Source organism: Hemibagrus wyckioides, linkage group LG09 (genome assembly GCF_019097595.1).
Source record: "Hemibagrus wyckioides isolate EC202008001 linkage group LG09, SWU_Hwy_1.0, whole genome shotgun sequence".
NCBI lineage: Eukaryota > Metazoa > Chordata > Actinopteri > Siluriformes > Bagridae > Hemibagrus > Hemibagrus wyckioides.
In genome coordinates this window covers 14,863,779-14,883,731 of record NC_080718.1, presented here as the reverse complement: position 1 = coordinate 14,883,731, position 19,953 = coordinate 14,863,779, and the positions used below count along the sequence as shown (strand labels likewise).

General features: G+C 39.9%; 2 protein-coding genes across 2 annotated transcripts in view; both read right to left on the bottom strand.

Annotated features, from left to right (window-relative positions):
• The window catches only part of itpk1b (inositol-tetrakisphosphate 1-kinase b), a 32,161-nt gene extending 22,220 nt beyond the window's left edge, over nt 1–9,941 (bottom strand). The window contains exons 1-3 of the mRNA XM_058399698.1: nt 9,717–9,941; nt 9,002–9,177; nt 1,488–1,512 (exon numbers count right to left, since the gene is read on the bottom strand). Of these exons, the coding sequence (XP_058255681.1) occupies nt 1,488–1,512; nt 9,002–9,096 (120 nt within the window). The 5' untranslated portion in view covers nt 9,097–9,177; nt 9,717–9,941. The remainder of the gene's footprint in view (nt 1–1,487; nt 1,513–9,001; nt 9,178–9,716) is intronic.
• Nucleotides 9,942–12,667: 2,726 nt separating this feature from the next.
• Nucleotides 12,668–19,035, bottom strand: plk4 (polo-like kinase 4 (Drosophila)). The gene is made up of 16 exons (XM_058398319.1): nt 18,669–19,035; nt 17,791–17,886; nt 17,582–17,677; nt 17,218–17,332; nt 16,154–17,102; nt 15,874–15,959; nt 15,356–15,711; nt 15,098–15,202; nt 14,884–14,986; nt 14,599–14,748; nt 14,215–14,351; nt 13,929–14,023; nt 13,666–13,792; nt 13,428–13,571; nt 13,209–13,315; nt 12,668–13,106 (listed from the first exon to the last, which is right to left on the bottom strand). The coding sequence occupies exons 1-16, from the start codon at nt 18,696–18,698 to the stop codon at nt 13,007–13,009; spliced, it is 2,796 nt and encodes a 931-aa protein (XP_058254302.1). The 5' UTR covers nt 18,699–19,035; the 3' UTR covers nt 12,668–13,006.
• Between the last annotated feature and the right edge of the window lie 918 nt (nt 19,036–19,953).

Sequence of the window (19,953 nt, the reverse complement as noted above, 5' to 3'; positions counted from 1 at the left end):
TCATCGGATCACGGTTGCTTTCACACTGCACGACTATCTAGGGTAGTATTCAGTCTCTGCTGTGTTCACACTGTACGATGGATCAGTGACAGGAGCTTTCACACTGCATGACTTCACAATAGAAAGCATCGCCGACATCCCTGTCTGGTCCGCAAACTGCGTTTCACTACCGAACGTACGCGAGAAATAATAAGGAAATAACACAAGATCACACGTGATGTCAGAGTTCTCACGCAAGACTGGAAATGGTACCACACAAATGGTCAGTGCGGGAAACAAGGACTGTGCGTTCTGCAGAATTGAAAAAATGAATAACTTTGCAATGTACTGCTGCTGATGCGGCAGGTCAAGCAAATATTTCTGCTTTATTTCTGTTTGATGTAATTGTAAAGCTTATTTATTCTGAAATAACTATATTTAAGACATTTTTGACCTATAAACTCTATTAAACTATAATATTGTACTCCAACCGAAGCCATGCTTGCTGATATTGTGGTTTATAACTCCTCCCTGAACTGCCCACTGCCTTGTATTTCGCTCTCTCATTGGCTGTAGGTCATCGCAGAGGTATTTTTCAGTCAGAACTCCTTTCACACTGCACGATTTTGAGTTGCCGACAGGTCCAGATATTTATCATGGCAAATATTTCATGGGAGTTCGAGTTTTTTGGCCATTCACACTGTGCGATTATCACTCACATGCACGCGCTCCGCCTTGCCTTGACTTTGCAAAACTAGTCGGCGACTGAAAAGTCGTGCAGTGTGAACTCGGCATAAGGCTACGTCTTCACTAATCTGAATACGTTTGAAAACGCCGTTTTCGTCTAAAAACGCCCCGCGTCCACTTTATCGTTTTCAATCGTTTCCCAAAAGTTGGTCATCCACAATGAAACATCTGAAAACGCTTACGTCCTTATACTGCACGAGTAAAACGTAAGACGCTTCGACCTATTCACTTTTCTTTGAAATCTTTGGCAATATGTCGAGGAAATTAGCTGAATTGATCACACGACTGCGTCAAATAACTAAAAAGTCATCGTTTTCAAAAGCCTCCGTTTTCTTAGTCCACACTGCAACGTGAAAACTGCGTTTTCAAATTAATCCACTTTAGAGAGCGTTTTCCAAAAGATAAGTTTTCGTTGACTAAAAATGCCGTCTCAGTGTGGACGGAAGACCAAAACAGATAAGCGTTTTCAAACGAAAATGTATTAGTGTGGACACTAATTTTACTGTTTTATTGTACAGTGTCTAATTTTACTAATTAGACACTGTATTAGTGTCCACACTAATACATTTTCGTTGAAAAAAATAAAAGATAAAATTAGACACCCTTGTTCTAGAGGTTTTAGCAGGTATTAATGCAATCTCTTCATCTTTGGAAAAATGCTGTTGGAATAAAACTTGTTTTGGATGTTATCAGTGATCTTATACAACAGTTTTGAACGAGTCTCATTTATATGACGTTATATTTATGGGGAAAAATCTTACCTGAACCACTTCTATGCCTCTTTTCCTAAAAGAGAAAAACACAAAGCAGATATTAGAACATAACTCTGGATACACTTACACAAAAAGAGTTTTATTTATTTATTTATTTTTTAATAAAAATGAGTAATATTTAAAGTATGGTTTTGACGGATCTGTAAAGACAATTGTTTAAAAGTACAAAAAAAACAAAAAAAACAAACCATTTTTAGAAATCGACAGATCAGAAATGAGACACAGATACGTAAAGATCTGCATTCCTATCTATCTCGTAAAGCGTTATAACAAGCCATCTCAAGTTACATTTACATTAATTAGCCCAGAACTCCAAAAGAAAGCTCTAAACCAGCGCTAGGACTTTTCAGATTGAGCAGCTTTAGAGAGCGAGGATGGACACAATCTTTTAATCCACAGTGAATGTGTACAGCGTTTCATTCCACAAGCTCCATTCCCTGTCCAAGTGTCATTCATCACACAGCAGGACTCCAGTCCTACATTCAATTATACAATCATTTCAACTGCTTACTTTTTAGATAAAGATAAACAATACCTAATGTCCGTCACCTAGCAACACAACAGCAAATAAAACGAGAGGGACCATGACTGGATATACGGGCAGGAAAAAAAAAAACAAAAACATAGATGTGTCAGATTTACTGGGAATCCTACATGTCCCCAATCTAATGGAATGTAGTGAGTTCTAAGAGATTAGGACAAACTGAAGTCAGCTTTCAAATCACCAAACAAAGTGGTGTGTGAGGGATGTTTCAGCATTTCAGCCATCCATTTTCTATACCCTTATTCCTAATTAGGATCACGGGGGTCTGCTGGAGCCTATCCCAGTGTACATTGGGCGAAAGGCAGGGGTACACTCCTGGACAAGTTGCCAGTCCATCAGTCCACCAGGCCACACATATAGACAGACAAACACCTATGGACAATTTAGAATTATCAATCAACCTAACATGTTTTTGGACCCGGAATAAACCCACGCAGGCATGGGGAGAACATGCAAACCCAGGATTCGAACCCAGGACCTTCTTGCTGTGAGTCAACAGTGCTAACCACTAAGCCACTGAGCTGCCCCACTTCAGCCATATCACAGAGCTGGTTACTTGCGATCAAATGTGGCCGTGTCCAGGGACGAGACAATGTGTGTAAATATGGAATGACTTTGTGCAGCAACTACCAATAGGAGTGAGACAGTAGAGCGCACGTGAACCATGGCAAAGACCAACACTGCTTCTTTTTCTTCTACTATGATATGATGCAGATATCCACTGCTGAATTTATATATAAACACCAAATCTCCCTCCAGAATGTTTCATATTCTGGAATGTTAATTGCTCCACCCACTGATAAATGTTATTACTATGGCAACCAGTAGTAAGAATTTATACTGATCACTTCATCATACAGTAACTGGAGAATTGCTGCAATAAGAATCACTGCTACTTTTTCACTAGATTGTATTTATCTGATTTTTTCCCCAATTTGATCATTTGCCAATTCACTCCTACTAGTGAGCTCTCCCCATCGCACAGGCACTCTAACTGGAGAAGCTTTTCAAGCTGCTGCTCCTGCTGTGTCACAGGGCAGCTGAACACACTCAGAGGAGAGCACTATTGACCCTCTACCACATACATGAGGTCACGGATGTCCCTGATTGCTTAGTTTCACTCTGATACAGTAGTACCATCCCTCTAAACCAGACACAGCCTGTTATGTTGTCTTAAAATCCTGGCCAGAGATAACCGTGTCATTATCAAGATTCAATCTCCTGAAGATAGGCCTCTGTTGTGCTGCTTAGGAATTTTATCACAATAAAAAGAACAGTAGAACAGTAAGCTCACCAGACATAAGTCTTGAAATTTTTTTCTCCCCCGGTATCAGCACCTGGTTGCCCCACCCCTCTTTCACTGTATAGCAGAGTTGTAAGCATTGAGTGCATGAAGTGTCCAACATTCCACACTTTCCAGTGAAAAAGTGCATTCTTTGGGTACATTAAGTGCACTTCTTCTTGTTGGCATTTTCAGCGTGAACACACTACTCACACTATAGTACAAAATGGCTTAAAAGTATGCATAAGTATGCAATTTGGGACACGCTTATGGCCTCAGGCTCCTTATAATGAATCCATCTGGTAGACCTTTTTATCCAAGTGACAAGAAGTCTTTATTTTGGTCACATAGACATTTGAGCATAGTGTGACCCTGAAGTTAGGGTCAGGGTCAACTATGATAAAGAGCCACAGAGCAGAGAGGGTTAAGGACCTTGTTCAAGGACCAAACAGCTTGGTGGTGCTGGGGCTTGAACCCTAACCTTCTGATCAACAACCCAGACCCTTAACTATTTGAGCCTACAGTGGGATTTTTATCCAAGTGAGGCAGAAACCAAGGGTAAGAATGAAGCAAGAAGCAATTGAGGATCTTGCTCTGAACTTCAACAGTCATTCCCATGCTGAACCTTAAACAATGAGTTACTACTACTCCAAAGCAACAGGCCAAGCGGGGACTTGTGTTATTTACTCGACAGTTATTGGCAGCTAAACTATACTACTACTTTAACCTTGATTAATTATCTTTTTATGCTATTAAAGAGCATAACATGCCCAATAAGATACATTCCATAATAAATATTAATACTCTAGGTTGTATGTTTCTAAAGATTAGCCTACCTTTTCAGAAATGAGTGACTGTATTAGAGAGAGAGAGAGAAAGAAAAAGAGAAAGAGCAAGAGAGAGAGTGTGAGAGAGAGACCATGACAAACATAAATCCATCATCAAAATGAGTATAAAAAAAGAAATTGTCTATACAGCTTCACTTCACTGTATAACTGTGGTCAGGTATTTCCATATAAAACCAGACTATAATTAACTATCCTTTATATAACAAGATATCCGGTAATATTAATATGGAGTAGCTACACCTGAATAAAACATGTCAAGAGCTGTGCATCACTCCGACACCACCGAGATATGCATCATACAACAGATCATGTTAATGATCCTCCTATAGCTATTCTTTTCTAACAGGAACAAAAAAAATGCACATACCATCAAAGCTTCCTCACCATTATTCCATCAAATGTTTGGTTAATACCAAGCTAAATGTTTAATGAATCCCAACATTGATCTATTCCGACTCTGGGGCTAAGACGTAAGAGCTGCATTTAAATTGCAACTTGATATTACACAGACTTCTCCTACTTACTGAGTCTGACTACAGAACACTATCAGCACTCATCAGGAACTCCGAAAAGCTCTGAAGCATTTCTTTTAATGAGCAGGGGTTTAAATCATCTACCATTACATGCTGGAAAATAAAGAAATATATTTCAAGGAGATTTTTAATACTCGAGCCAATAAAGTATACTAAAACAAAACAACACCCGGTCATGTGTAATGGAAACATCGTTCCTTGGAGTTCCAAGGAAAACAACTCCACAGAAAGAGATTCATCACAGACGAGGGGGGGCAGGTGTAAAATTAGTATTAGACACTGCTAATTTGAGTATAACAGGGGATCTCGAGTGACCCTGATTCCTTTATAGCATGCATCTTTATAGCATTTATTTGTCTATTCTACTGCACACAGACTTTTAGTGTCCTCTTTACTTTAAATGGTTTCAGCAGGGATTTCTCATCAGCTGTCTGAGACAGGAGCGGATAACACATGAACTGAGTATTCAGTACGTCCCATGGTTTTCTAGTTGCCCTGGCTACAAAGAAACTGTCTAAAACAGCTATTGGGTTAAGCTTTCGTGTGGTGTGTGGTGTGCGTGAGAGACAGAGAGAGAGAGAGAGAGAGAGAGAGAGAGAGAGAGCCTATCACAGTTTTCTCAGTAACTTCGTCAGACACCTTTTTTGCACAAAATAGCTGAAGTATAAACAAATGGCAGATTTCAACAAAATAAAGGAACCCTGAACTCAACACATTACTCTACCTCCATAGTTGCTAACACAGCACAAAAGATTTTGTCAATTAAAACTTTCTCAGTATTTCAATAAGGAAAACGATGTTCACCGATCAGGCATAACATTATGACTACTGAGAGGTGAAGCACTGATTATCTCCTCATCATGGCACCCAAGTGAACATTTTATCCTTAAAGTTGAAGCAGGAAAAATGGGCTAGCGTAAGCATTTGAGCGAGTTTGACAAGGGCCAAATTGTGATGGCTAGACCACTGGATCAGAGCATCTCCAAAACTGCAGCTCTTGTGGGGTGTTCCCGGTCTGCAGTGGTCAGTATCTATCAAAAGTGGTCCAAGGAAGGAACAGTGGTGAACCGGTGTCAGAACACACAGCCCATGACGGGTCAGGGCTGTTTTGGCAACAAAAGGAGGACCAACACAATATCAGGTAGGTGGTCATAATGTTATGCCTGATCAGTGTATTTACATTCAGGCATGATTTAAAAAAATAAAATAAAATTATGATGGCCTTATTGTAGAGTAATTACTGTAAACACTAATATCTGACATGCTGGTTATTCTCGTATAAACCCACTTATAAGTCGCTCCTGATAAAAAAAGAAATGTGTCAGCCAAATACCTAAAAATATGTAATGATTTTATAAATATACATTTCAATGCTATGGGGTTTGAAAGAGCAAGAAGTCCAGCAGCATTCATCCAAAACTACAAATTCAGCACAACACTATTTGCTTGAACAGTTTAATCAAAAATACATGGATATACGATTCAACACTGTCATCCAGGGACTGACAAATGTTCACTGCTCACAGTGATCACATTGTTCTGATCCCTTCTCCCCTTTCCCACCCCTCTCTCTCTCTCTCTTTTCTGCACACACTCCTTTTCTGAGTTAATCAGAGGCAATGCCTGTTCCACACATTACATAACTATTCATTGAGCTGGAGAGCGATACAGTGAGATACAGCTTGCAGTGTGAAACAGAGTTAGTCGCACTCACACAAACGTCCAAATGTGGGTTATAGGAGCTCTTTTTCAGACACACCACACCACACACAAACACACACACTCACCCACATGCAGCCAGAACCTTTTGTCGAGCCAACAATTCTGTTTGCTCATGTTTCAGTGGCCACAAAAAAACACTGCACACAGCACCTCAGCACAAAACCCGCTCTTCACCTGGCCTCGTTGTGCTTACTCAGGTTTCTTTTGCTCTCGTTCCCTGAATGCTGACTAACACGGCTCCGCTATGGTGAATAAGCCAATCACCAGACATTACCATAAAATACACAACTCAAAGCATAGTGCGTGGTGATCCGACACAGACAATCTGGGAGCTAACCTACAGCAACAAATGCTTTAGAAATTGTTATGAGGATGCAGGATAGACCTGTTCTCCTGTACTGTTGGAGAAGTTGCTGCTACAACACTGATGGACACGAACAGGATCTAGGATGATGCCGATTTAGAGATGTGGTTCTCGCTATGAAGATAGAGCCTAATAAAGTAGTTATTACAGACATAATTGATTGGTCCTATATAAATAACGTCACCATGAATCTACACCTTTTTAAAACAGTGTTTAAGACAAAAAAAAAATGTTTGGACACTCCTGGCCAAATTACATGACAAGCAGTGAAATGACACAACCTTTGCAGCAAACTATTCTAAAGAATAATATTTTTCTACAAATATTAAAGATTTAAATATTTGATGGACTTAAATAAATTGTAATATTTATTTTACAATTATGAATTAAATAAAAAATAAAACAGCAAGTGTGGCATGTGGTAAAGTTTGTACATCATGCTAAATCAGTACACAATAACACCATTAATGGCATATATCATAGCTTATACATGCTTTCTGAAGCCAGTCGGGAGTCTTGTTTAATGATTTTTAACCAACGCTTCCTCCCAGAACACTTTTAGTTGTGACATTTTTGAGCTGTCAGCACAACAGAGCAACCTCAACGCTTAACAGTTGAGAAGGTTTTCCTTTTATAAAATCGCTGCTCCTTTAACCATCTAAATATACATTGGTAAGCATGTCTCTGGTATATCTAATATTTGCTTTGCACAGATCAGATATTCACTTTTCTGATAAGGTTGCAAGTAAGATATTCCCTCTGATGACTCTTCCATGCAGATCATGCTTGTGCAAGCAATGCTGCAGAGTAGAATGATGCACTATGTCTCCTGTGTCAGCTAAACCTTCCTGTAGGTCCTTCCTGTCAATAGAGGTTTTGCTTTGCCTAACTACCCCACAAACTTTTTCTGAAAGTTTTATTTGGTCTTCCATCTCTTGCCTCGACTTCCACTCTCTCTTAATGACATTTCAGACAAGTAGAAATTGTGAGCTGGAAGCATATTGATATGTTTTTATGTCTTCTTTTGCTTTGTAGACATCAGTTATTTTCATTTTCGGCTCCCATGTCTGTAACACGAGGTCTGAAGATTATATCTCTTGCTCTGGAACGGTAGTTCTTAATGATGATTCTATACTTGCCTAACAAGTCCTAACGGCTCAATAAAGGCACACGGAGCTACAAGCCTAAAAAAACGGGAAGGTTTTCTAAAATAATGTGCTGCAGTCGTACTCATTTCAAAAAAATCAATCAAATCAAATATGTTATTCGGCCAGGGGTGCAAATTATTTTGCATTCAACTGTATCTTTCCCTACTGTGATTAATATATATGTATATATATATATATATATATATATATATATATATATATATATATATATATATATATATATATATATAGATATTTCTGCCTGCAAAACATCTGATAACTGTTGAGCCAGGTAATAAAATTCACCAGCACTTTTTTTTCCTTTTACATCATTATGTAAGGAACAATGATATTCACCAGAACAGTACTAACAGTTAATAATAAGATATGCCACTGAATCTGATGACTGAACAGCACACTTCATGTAATCTTCCTTGAAGGGAGACAAATTACACAATCCCAACCTCTGAAAAGGTTCACCGTGTCATTCGTCTGTCCCTGATGAGATTGTGTAATGTGTCTATTATTAAGTCAGATGAGATTTATTAATGCAGGTCCTTTAAATCTATGCATGTGATCAGCAATCATTTTTCAACTTGTCTTGTTTCTGTTACTTATGATCAAGTTAGTCCATTATGGTAATGACGAATATTGACATTTTTCTTGCCATTGCTAAAGGATAAATTGAAAGTAGCCTGTGGACATGATGGACAGCTGTGTAGTGCATGAGTGAGCTTGTGATGATGCTACCTTCACGAGCTCCTCAGATATCGGTTATAGTTTGGAAAAAATAATTATCTATATTCATCCAACGTAAAGTGTAAAAAAAAAAAATGTTATAACCAGGATGGACAATTAGGTATCAAAATATTTTCTTCGCTTCAATGCGATTAACACAGATGTTCAGTGAACTCTTTCTGACTCTAATTCCGGGAGCACGTGAACACTGCATAAAAACCATATATTTACACCAACCGGAGCTCCAGCAAGCAACAAGTTAACTGTTTCTCATTTTCATGTACGTGCATCAAAGTAACAGGTTAATTATGCTAAAAGCTTACCTGCACATGTCGGCGAAAGCCAGAAAATTGAGTTTCTTCACCTTCTTCTCGCTGAGCCAGTAGCCCACGCGTTTTCCCCGCAAAAACGTCTGCATGTCTCTCCGTCCAGATGTGACTGTGACTCGACGTTAAGCGCTCCGGAGACTCTACAGGAAACCGTTCACTTACACACAACCCTGTCAAGACAAGGCAAGAGAGCTGATTAGCTTGCTACCGGATGATAGACGGGTGTACAGAGAGCTTAATAAGGGACATTTATATAATGGTTTCAGAGCTATAAAGCTCTGAGTTCAGCATGAATCCCAGTCAGTGCTGAGTGAAGTGATGAGGCTGCTCCAGTTCAAATGCTAACCTTTAATCGCTAACAGACATGACCAAGAAACTGTGTGGATGCAATAATTACGCTCCAGCACAATGAAAGCACTAGATACATTACACACCATCTCTCATTTCGGCTGTTCGGTGCATTTCTCAAATGTCGGCTCTGGCTAACTTGTTTTTCTCACCCCGTTTGATATGAGTAACAAATATAGCGTAGCCAGCTAACGGCAACATAATAATGCATCGCTGTCTTTCTCCCTCGAGCCGTTAAATTCGTCATGTGACGTGAGATGGCTTTAGAAAATAAGACACGGCTCTGTTTTACACGTTGTGTTTCACACCACCGGCCCACATTTTGTATCGGAAATCGAGCCAAACTTGTTCAGTTACCTACCGAGCTAGCTAGCGAAGACATCTCCCGTTCCGCCGGATAAAGCTGACGGGTTAGCTAGCTGGAAGGCTGCACGTGATCCTTCATGATCTGTCCCGGTGAAGGTCGTAATCAGGCACGAGGAGACACAACAGAAAATGAAATATGAAGTCCAGTCGCGCTAAAATTGCGAAGTGAACCCCTGGGCTGATCACACCCTCGTGACGTAAGGCCGGCCTCATTTAGTCATACAGCCAGTATGACTACACACACACACACACACACACACACACACACACACACACACACACACACACACACACACATACCGCCTCCTGCTGGCTAACACAGGGACTTCTGTTTTGTTCTTCTGTATGTCCTCTAGGTAGCGCAATTGCACTATCAAATGATTTACACTGATCAGGCATAACATTATGACCACCTGCTTAATATAGTCCCGTTTTGCTGTCAAAACAGCCCTGATCCATCATTCACTGTGTATTCTGACCCCTTTCTATCAGAACCAGCATTAACTTCTTCAGCAACAGTAGCTCGTCTGTTGGATCGGATCGCACGGACCAGCCTTCACTCCCCACGTGCATCAGTGAGCCTTGGTCACTCATGACCCTGTCACCGCTTCACCACTGTTCCTTCTTTGGACCACTTCTGATAGATACTGACCACTGCAGACCGGGAACACCCCACAAGAGCTGCAGTTTTGGAGATGCTCTGATCCAGTCATCTAGCCATCACAATTTGGCCCTTATCAAACTTGCTCAAATCCTTATGCTTGCCCATTTTTCCTGCTTCAGCTTTGAGGACAAAATGTTCACTTGCTGTCTAATATATCCCACCCACTTACAGGTGCCATGATGACGAGATAATAATTAATTAATTGGATTAAATTTGCACAAAATATTGCATTATAATTTCTTTCGTTTTTATCAAGTCCTAAAAACTGCCACAAGCATTTTTAAACATTTTTTCCCATATGCTGTCATTCCTAACGTTTAGGAGTTTGAAAAGGGAATGCTGACATGAAAAGGTTGTTCTTAGCCAATTCCTAAATGACAATTTTGCTGCAAATTTAATATGAAATGTGTCTACGATATGCAGTTCTCTCTAAAAGTATTGGAATGGTAAGGTTAATTCTTTTGGTTATGGTTAATTCTTTCCACTTAAGGCATTCTTCAAAAGTAAGGAATTAGTGCTAAGTCAATAATGAATCTACACTGATTACAGCTGTTGTAGAAAGGACATTATCAACAGTTACATAATTTACTGTCCGGTGTCAATCAAATGTTGATGAGTTCCCTTCAGAGCCTGGTTTCTCTTAAGGTTTCTTCCTCATATCATCTCAGGGAGTATTTCCTTGCCACTGTCGCCTCAGGCTTGCTCAGTGGGGATATTAAAAAAAAATGCTCTGAGACAATGTCCATTGTTAAAAGGACTATACAAATAAATTGAATTGAAAAAGATGAATATGAGAATCCATCAACTTTCATTTCCTGATATTTACAGCTGTGACGATATTAAACAAATTGTAACATGGCATCTTTGGTGGCAGACCATTAAATCTTTAGGTGAGAAAAATATAGGAACAGTTAAAATAAATCGAAGTAAATAATACTTATTATTAGGTTTCATATCACTTGCTTGCAATAATTGCATCAAGTCAGCAACTAACTTACATCACACCAACTGTTGCATTCTTCTTTTGTGATCCTTTTCCAGACAGCTTCTTTCAGTTGTTTGTTTCAGGGGTTTCTCCCTTCAGTCTCCACTTCAGGAGGTGAAATGCTGCTCTGTTGGGTTAAGGTCTGGTCAGTATCTTGGACTTTCCCCCTGATGAAGTCCTCTGTTGAGTTGGTCATTGTCTTGTTGCATGATAAAGTTCCTTGTAATTAGATCAGATACATTTCTCTGTAAATTGTCAGACAGAATGTCTCAGTAAAATTCTGAATGAATTCTGCTGACACCATCACGAGTTACATCATTAATAAAGATTAGTAAGCCTGCTCCAGAAGCAGCTATGCAAATCCAAGTGATGACATCACCATGTTTCACAGATGAGTTCATATGTTTCGGATCATGAGCAGATCTTCTCGGTATTTCTTTGTGAATTCCAATCTGGTCTTCTGAGTCTTACTGCTGCTGATGGGTTTGCATCAAGTGGTATGTCCTCTATTTTTCTGCTCTTAAAGTCTGCTTCTAACAGTGGATTGTGATACCTTCACCCTGCCCTGTGGAGGAAGTTGATGTCACTGACTGATGTTTTGGGGTTTTTCTTCACAGCTATGCAATGTCTGTCATCCAGTGATGTTTTCCTTGGCCAACCTGTTCAGTGTCTGCTTATTTGTACAGCATTTTTTTTTTCTTTCTAAGGACATCCCATGTTTGTTCAGTGGCTCTGTGTAATTTCCCCACTTTTCATTTCTCAAGAAAGGAAGGCTCAGATTCCGCTCTTTGAATGCAGTAACTTAGTGGTTAAGGTGTTGAACTACTGATCAGAAGATTGTGAGTCCAAATCCCAGGTCCACCAAGCTGCCACTGTTGGGCTCTTGGGGAAGGCCATTAACCCTCAATTGCTCAGCTGTATAAAAATGAGATCTATCGTCACTCTGTAATGTCTTGTAAATGATCCATCATCTCAAATTCATAGTTTGATCTCAAACCCAAATGTATAGAGCAAAAAAAGTGACAGTGACCTTGTTGTTCCAAATACTTGGAAGGCACCATATTACCATAAGCAGATATTCATACTAATGTAAGAATAGTAGTAATCCAATGCTTTGGCCCAACCAGCCTTTAACAGATGAGTGACTGAATTACTTTTTTCTTTCCTCTAATATTTTTTCCCCATAAAACGTTATATAATACTTATTTCATTAACAAAGCCCTTAGAAGAGTGAGGTGGCATCAGGTTCATTAATTTTTTAAGTTTAAAAATAAAATATTGAGATGACCAGTCAATATCAGCCAGCAGACAGATGTTTATTGTTGATATGTTTGTACATTGAAGCCCAGGGGATACACTGTTGCAAGGTAAAAAAAAAATACAAATGCACAATACAAGAAGTTCAAGAAACACTATACAACATAAAAATATATACTTTTCATAATTTTTTGGAACAATCTGTACAACTGTTTAAAAATGTATTTACAGACACTTAATGCATTTTCAGGAAGAGAATTTACAGCGGATGAAGTTGTTTTTTTTTTGTTTTTTTAAAAAAGGAAGTGCTTTTGAATGCTTTTCACCATGCACGGTAATCACAGAATGGGCTCTGTCTTTTCTGTGTGAGTGCCGCTGCTCAGCATCGTGCAGCAGGACTTGCCAAAAGGCTCAGAATGGATGAAAGGCAATGCAGCTTTTCCTTAACCAACTCAGGTAACTTCTCATTCTCCTTATACCTGAGAGAGTCAAGGATTGAGCAAGGTAAGAGATAGGTGAGGAATAAGCAATGCTTTTATTATTATTATTATTATTATTATGTTTTAATAGAGATGCTTTACCGGGTGATGTGTCCTTCAGGAGAGGTAAATGTGATGCAGGAGACTCCTGCCTGGACCATCAGCTGAGACCCATCATTAAACTGAACCCATACTTCTCCACTTGTTAGCTAAAAGAAACATTATAAATGTATTAAAGATTAACCAGTGATGCTTATTCTACTTCAGACAAGGGGTGTTTTGTGGTTCTTTATGCCTGAAGAGAAAAAAGCAATATTTTACCTGAGAGGCCCAGCCGATGTTGGGAACAAAGATGGACTTGAGCACTTTTCCTGCGCTGATGCTACATCCATCTTTTGCTGACTGAGGTGAGCCGCCTTTAGCCAAACTAGTTGTTGTAAAATCAGACCCACTGTAGGAAATCATCTAGTTAAGTAAGAAAAAAAAAACAAGTATATTACCTGCTGTTTGGAACATACACACAAATGCATCATAAACATACGCTGAACACATGTCTTACAGAAGGGGTGATGTGGGGTTGGTGAGGTGGACTCAGGAACACCTGAGCAACCTCAGCAGGAGCTGTAGGAGCCTGATCAGAGGCAGGCTGGGCCACTGGGCAGGATGAGGCAGAGTTAGTGGGCCTCCTGACAAACACACATGAAAGAAATATATGCAAGAGTGAGGCTTAAACAACAGAAGGGGAACTGTACTACAGTGGTCATTCTAGACAGGAAATACAAATGATCTAGAGACTGATCTGGGAGCATGTTATGGACTGACCTGCCAATAGTTATGGGGAAGAATGGAGTGGCTCCAGCACTACGCTGCTCCTCAGCACTGATGGCAGCCTCCAGAGACAGACACATCCTGTGCCCCTGTCACAAAAACCAACATAATGAACTTACTTTATAGTTACAGCAGTTTGTAAATAGTAACTTAGTTCTACAACAGCTGACCTGAAAGCACAGAACAGTACAAGAAAGCACTTTCACACTTTGGAAACCAATGACTTATAATATTTAATGACCTAAAATCAATTAGGATTAAGACGTTAGCAGTGTAGTACCTCATCTGTGAGCTCCATGTAGCGTCTGCACTCAGGGCTTACACTGCCACTCAAACCCACATCACCTTTCACTGTGTATGACTTGCCACTTTTCTCCACCACTCGCACCTGATCGCTTGTCTTGTGGGTTTTTCCCCCTAAAAAGGAGAGCAAAATAAAATCGTCAAACTAGTCTTCTATAATGAGGACAAAGCGAACACAGAGACTCTTAGCAGCATAAATAAAATCGTCAAACTAAGGCACTGCTGCAAGTTTGAACTGCATGTGTATCATAAAGGTCTTATTACATCTCAGACATGTTTATAAATGTATATGTACATGCATACCATTGATACAGACAAAAATAACTATGGTTATAATGGTAAAAATAACTACAGTACCCACCATCATAGAAGCACATTTCCATGTCTGCATTGGGAGAGTTTTCCATTAACATGCACTTGGCGAACTTGGTGTACAAGGTTACTTTTGGAGTCTTGGATTTCACCAGCTGAACAAACTTGGTAGCATACTGATACTTCTTCCAGTACTTCTCTAAATTATAAAACAATTCATACATTAAAATATTCCCTGATCATGAGGACATATACACCGAATAATTGAACCTTAGCAAACAACATAAAACGGCAACCATAAACTCAGAATCCCGTTAAGTCTTCAAAATAGTACCTGGCAAATCTTCATAGCTGCATATAAAAATGTCTTCTGGGGGAGAGGGAGGATGATCCAGCACAGGGAAACCTTTCCCCTGATTGGGCTGGTACACAGTCACCTGTACAGCCAGACAAATCATATTCAAATCACTGAATTATATTTAATGTCTTCTATTTTTACATTTAAGAAAATTTGAGCAAATAAACAAATGAATGAGTGATTCCTTTACCATGGAGCCATCAGAGGATATCCTCAGTACTTCCTTGACCCTCTCTTGAGCACCTTGGCCTTTTAAAAGCTCCATACACACCTCTCCTGTATCTAAGATACTGACCTAAAGCGGAAACATGTTAAAATATTGTGCATGTTCAACCCCAAAAAAATAATTCAGCACAAATATAATCCATGCTGGTCCACATCATACAAAACATGACTACTAAACCCTTCTGGGAGGATATGTTAATAACCCTAAAGTAACCGCACTCACCACAGCATTTTTGGTCTTCTGTCGAATGGGCTTCAGTCTGGCCGCACAGAGAGGAGGAAACAGAGGACTCTTCCTCTCCTTTCCGTCGTTAGCTTTGCTCCTGGACAGAGGAGCAGCTTGGACATCTACACAGCCCTGAGGTGCTGGGAAGTGGTTCGTTCCAAACCCGTCCTGTCTAAGGGGACCAGGGTCACTGTGAGAAGAGGAATGGTGGTATAACTGAGGAGAAGGGCCACTAGTTGCTCTCACTGTTGGTCGGTCACTGCAGGAGGGCGGAGCCCCAGCCACCTCTCGCCCAGAATGAAAACTACCACTGCTGCTGTAAGTGCTGACGTCTGCTGGTCTCTTGAAAGAACCTTACAGTTAAAAAACACAAGTGAAACAGAACAGATTAATGTTACCTTTAACAGTTATTTTGTTGCTTAAAGGGAATACTTGCATTTAAAATTTAGATGAAAAATCCTTTTCTAGCTATATGGGATTTTGGGGAAAAAAATCCTATCAAACAAGTAAAATACCATCTGTGCTGAACCATGGCTGTGTGCTAGATTCTGCTGTCTGTAATCTGATAGGATGCACCGGAGCAGAAAAGGAGGACCCAGAGCTGTAAGAGGAAAACAGCTAATTACTATAATAGTATAATAATACTTTAATAATATACATAAATTGCATTATACATGATCAACATCAGGTTAAAACAAACAACAAAACTTTTGATACTAAGGGGATTCAGTGACATTGGATTGTCAAATAAAATTTGTAGCCAATACCAATTAAACTCTTGAACTAGTCTCTTACCTTGCAGACTGTTTGACAGGTGGAGAGGGTAGACGTCCATGTTCAGCATAGCCATTGCCATTGTCCTGATAGCTGGATGCTGATGGGAAAATGCGACCAGATCCAGGAAGCACCTCCTCTGAGTGGCACCGCTCCAGCTCCACCTCCTGCCTAGCATGACTATAGCTAGCACCAGAGCGATCAGAGGAGTGCGCCCGTCTCAGGTATCGAGAATGGGGCCTTCCACTGACAGGATCTACAGGAACTCTCACACTGCCTGGTGCATGTGGCTGCCATTCCTGCTCTCCTTTAAAGCTGGAGCTGGTGGATTGCAGCGGCACCATGCGGTTGGGTAAGGCCTGCCCAATCACCTGCCTGGTTTTCCTGTGGAGTCGACTGTTGCTGCTGCTGTTGGTAGCATTGGATGATGTAGATATTGTCGCTATGCCACTGTCCATGGAGCCTCCATCACTACCCCCAGAGTCTTTGCTTGTGGTGGATCCACTCTCAGTCATGAAAGGGTGGTCTAGCACTGCTGATAGGCTGGGTCTCAGAGCAGGGTTCTTCTGCAGCAGCAGCCGAATAAGATCCTGAGCTTCAGCTGACACATGAGTGGGCATCTTGTACTCCCCTAAAACCACTTTATTGAGGGTGTGTTTGACAGTGTCCGTGTCGAAGGGGGGCCTGCCCATCAGAAACGCATAGAACATACAGCCCAGAGACCAGACATCCGACTCCAGGCCATGGGCACTCCGGGTGGCCACCTCAGGAGAGATGTAGTTGGGAGTGCCACACATGGTGAAGTGCTTCTCATTAGGCAGCTTGAGCTGTGTTGCCAAGCCAAAGTCGGCGATTTTAATGTTCATGTTACTGGTGAGAAGCAGGTTTGACAGAGTCAGGTCTCTGTGCATAATGCCATGAGTGTGCAGATACAGCATGCCCTTTACAATCTGGTGCATGAAGTGTCTCACTGTTGGAAGAGATTCATTCAGAGGTTAATTACTCCCAACCCATGTTAATGCTTAAAATAATTAAACATCAGACATTTAAGCATTCTACACACTCCTGGTTGAAACAAAAATCACCTTCTTCTTCTGTGAAAGACTTCTTCCTGTCTTTCAGATAACGGCTCATTTCTCCGTTATGGCACATCTCCAGGACCAGATACACATAATTGCTGTCTTCAAAGTAATTGTACAGCTTCAACAAAGAAATACAAATGGAGGTGTGGTCAACAGATGCTTAACAAAAATGCAAAGTAGCAATAAAGATTTTTACATTTTAACTCCAGTAACACAATATTACTACGTTTACCATTACAAACAGTTTCACAAGATTATTTTGGAGTGTTAAATATCTAAAATATCTATTGGATGGTCGTTAGGTAACGACAGCTAAATCACAGCTCACTAGTTTGACACCACAGCACACTAACGAACTGTAACTCACCTCCAGTATTGAGGGGTGTTTTAACCGACACTGGATCTCCACCTCGTTAATGACACGTTGCACCATGCCAGCTTTGTGCATGGCCTTCTTATCAATCTGCGGTAACACACAGGTTCAAAGCACAATTATCCAGAGCATATGCCGCATGTAACCTCCCATCTGCTCCAACAAAAACACTCAGAAAGAAAAAGCAGAAGTGACAATCTTACCATTTTGATCGCTACTTCCAAGCCCGTGTTGGCAGATTTGGCTCTGTAGACGCAGGCAAAGGAGCCCTTACCGAGCAAGGTGAGAACTTTAAAGTCCTGAAAATCAAAGGCAGATGTCATTGACACTCAGCTCTAACCTGCAGTGTGTGTGTGTGTGAAAGGTTAATAATAACAAAGAACCACGCGAAATCCTTCTCTCTCCAGTACAAGTCCACAGCAGTTATTGCCTCTACCTCGATCCGAAGATCTTCAGACGACGTGAGGATTTTATCATTTACTGCACATCTCCCGCTGTTAGTTAAATCCTGCATTAAAGACCGAATCGCGTCAAACATCTTTTAAAGTTTAACAAGGGTTAATTTCGTGTCGCAAAAGATGTGATCAGTGATCAGGTCCCTCCGCGAGTGTGTGTGTGTCCTGCTCTGTTAGCGTCCCTGGATACCTGCATCTGACAATGACATTTACTAAACCGACATCAGACGGATCCCGGCTCTATTCCCGCTAATTTACCTCCACGAGACGCCATCGCACGTCTCCTAGCAACAGGACAGGTCCCAATTCTCCAAACACAAACCGTCTCTCCGTAAACACAGGTGATTATAGCACAAGGGAGATGTTCACCCGTTTCACTTCAGCACGAGCTTCCTCTCTCTCTCTTTCTCTACCTCTCCTTGAAGCTGCTAGTTAGCTAGCTCACACTCAGGTACTCTAACCAGCTCGACTGCTCAATCGACTGACACAGCCACACACATTAAAACTGCAGTAAACGTCGAATTTCAGACGGATATTCGATTAAGGATAGCTCGATAATTGAGTATTGTGATAATTAGCTAAGTTAACTAGCCTAGCTAAAGTGGCCGCGAAACTCCACAACTTACCTCAATTTTGTCGCCGATAGAGACACTCATTTTCACTTCATTAGGCTCCTTATTAGAGAAGATTCGTTAAGTGCGATAATTAAAAAAATCCTTTTTCATTTCATGGAACTTGGACCTTCGTCGCTTGAAGTGTTAAAAAATACATTTACAGGTTGTAGGTTTGCTCCGCTCCAAAATATTTTCCTTTCCTCCATTTTGAAAAGTCCGCCCGTTAGAATTCTGATGACGTAGCGCGACGTCATTGGGAGGGCTAACAGGTCTGCACGCGCCTGCTTTAGCATGGTTATAAAAAAAGTCTCCAAGACAGTGCGTTTTTGTTTTGTTTGTTTTGCCTAAACAACAGCTTTATGGAAGTGTTTTCCGGACAATGTCGAAAGAAATCGCAAGCAGTATTTGCAAACACGTGTCTTGTTTTATTATTTCTGTCTATTTCGCATTCACCAACACGTGTGTGCATGCTAAATTTAAACACACAACACGCGCATGCGCATATTAGCCCTTTTAGACCTGATTTTCATTTACCCTTTTTTCCCCCCTTTACACATAAACCCTTGAAAATAATGTCAAGATTTCAGAAGTTGCCACTTTTCGTTTTGTATTTGTATTCCTTTGCATGGCTTAAATTAACTGTATAGTATTCTTTAGTTTTCTTAGTTTATTTTAATATACTACACAAAAAAACAAACACTTTTCTGCCTTGCTGTCTGAATTTGCTGCCATTATTTATTTTACATTAATTACTGAAATTAATCCTTTATAAATTGATAATATATACTTAATAATATTTAATATATTCAATAATATAGTAATATTAACAAATTAATATAAAATAGTAATATTAATGTATTTAATAATATAGTAATATTAATGTATTTAATAATATAGTAATATTAATAAATTAATATAAAATAGCAATATTAATATATTTAATAATATATTAATAAGAATAAGATAAGAATTCATTTAAACCCTTGATTGTCAAACCCTTGAAATTTTGACGGTCATCAAATGTGGTCAACATTTTGTCAACGCTGCCTTTTTTGTTACTGCTGTCAGCTTCTTCTTTGAATGAATGCACATCGAACCTGTGACACCTGTTAATAATATATTAATAATTAATGTTATTATATTTAATAATGCTGCAAAATGTAAATAATTTGTGTGTGATTTATTTAATATAGTAAAATATTGCATTTGATTTTTTAAAAACTTCAGACACTTTAGAAACATTTTTTTTCAGCACATCTAAGCGCTTACGGTAACCATCATTGTTTAAGACTGACCA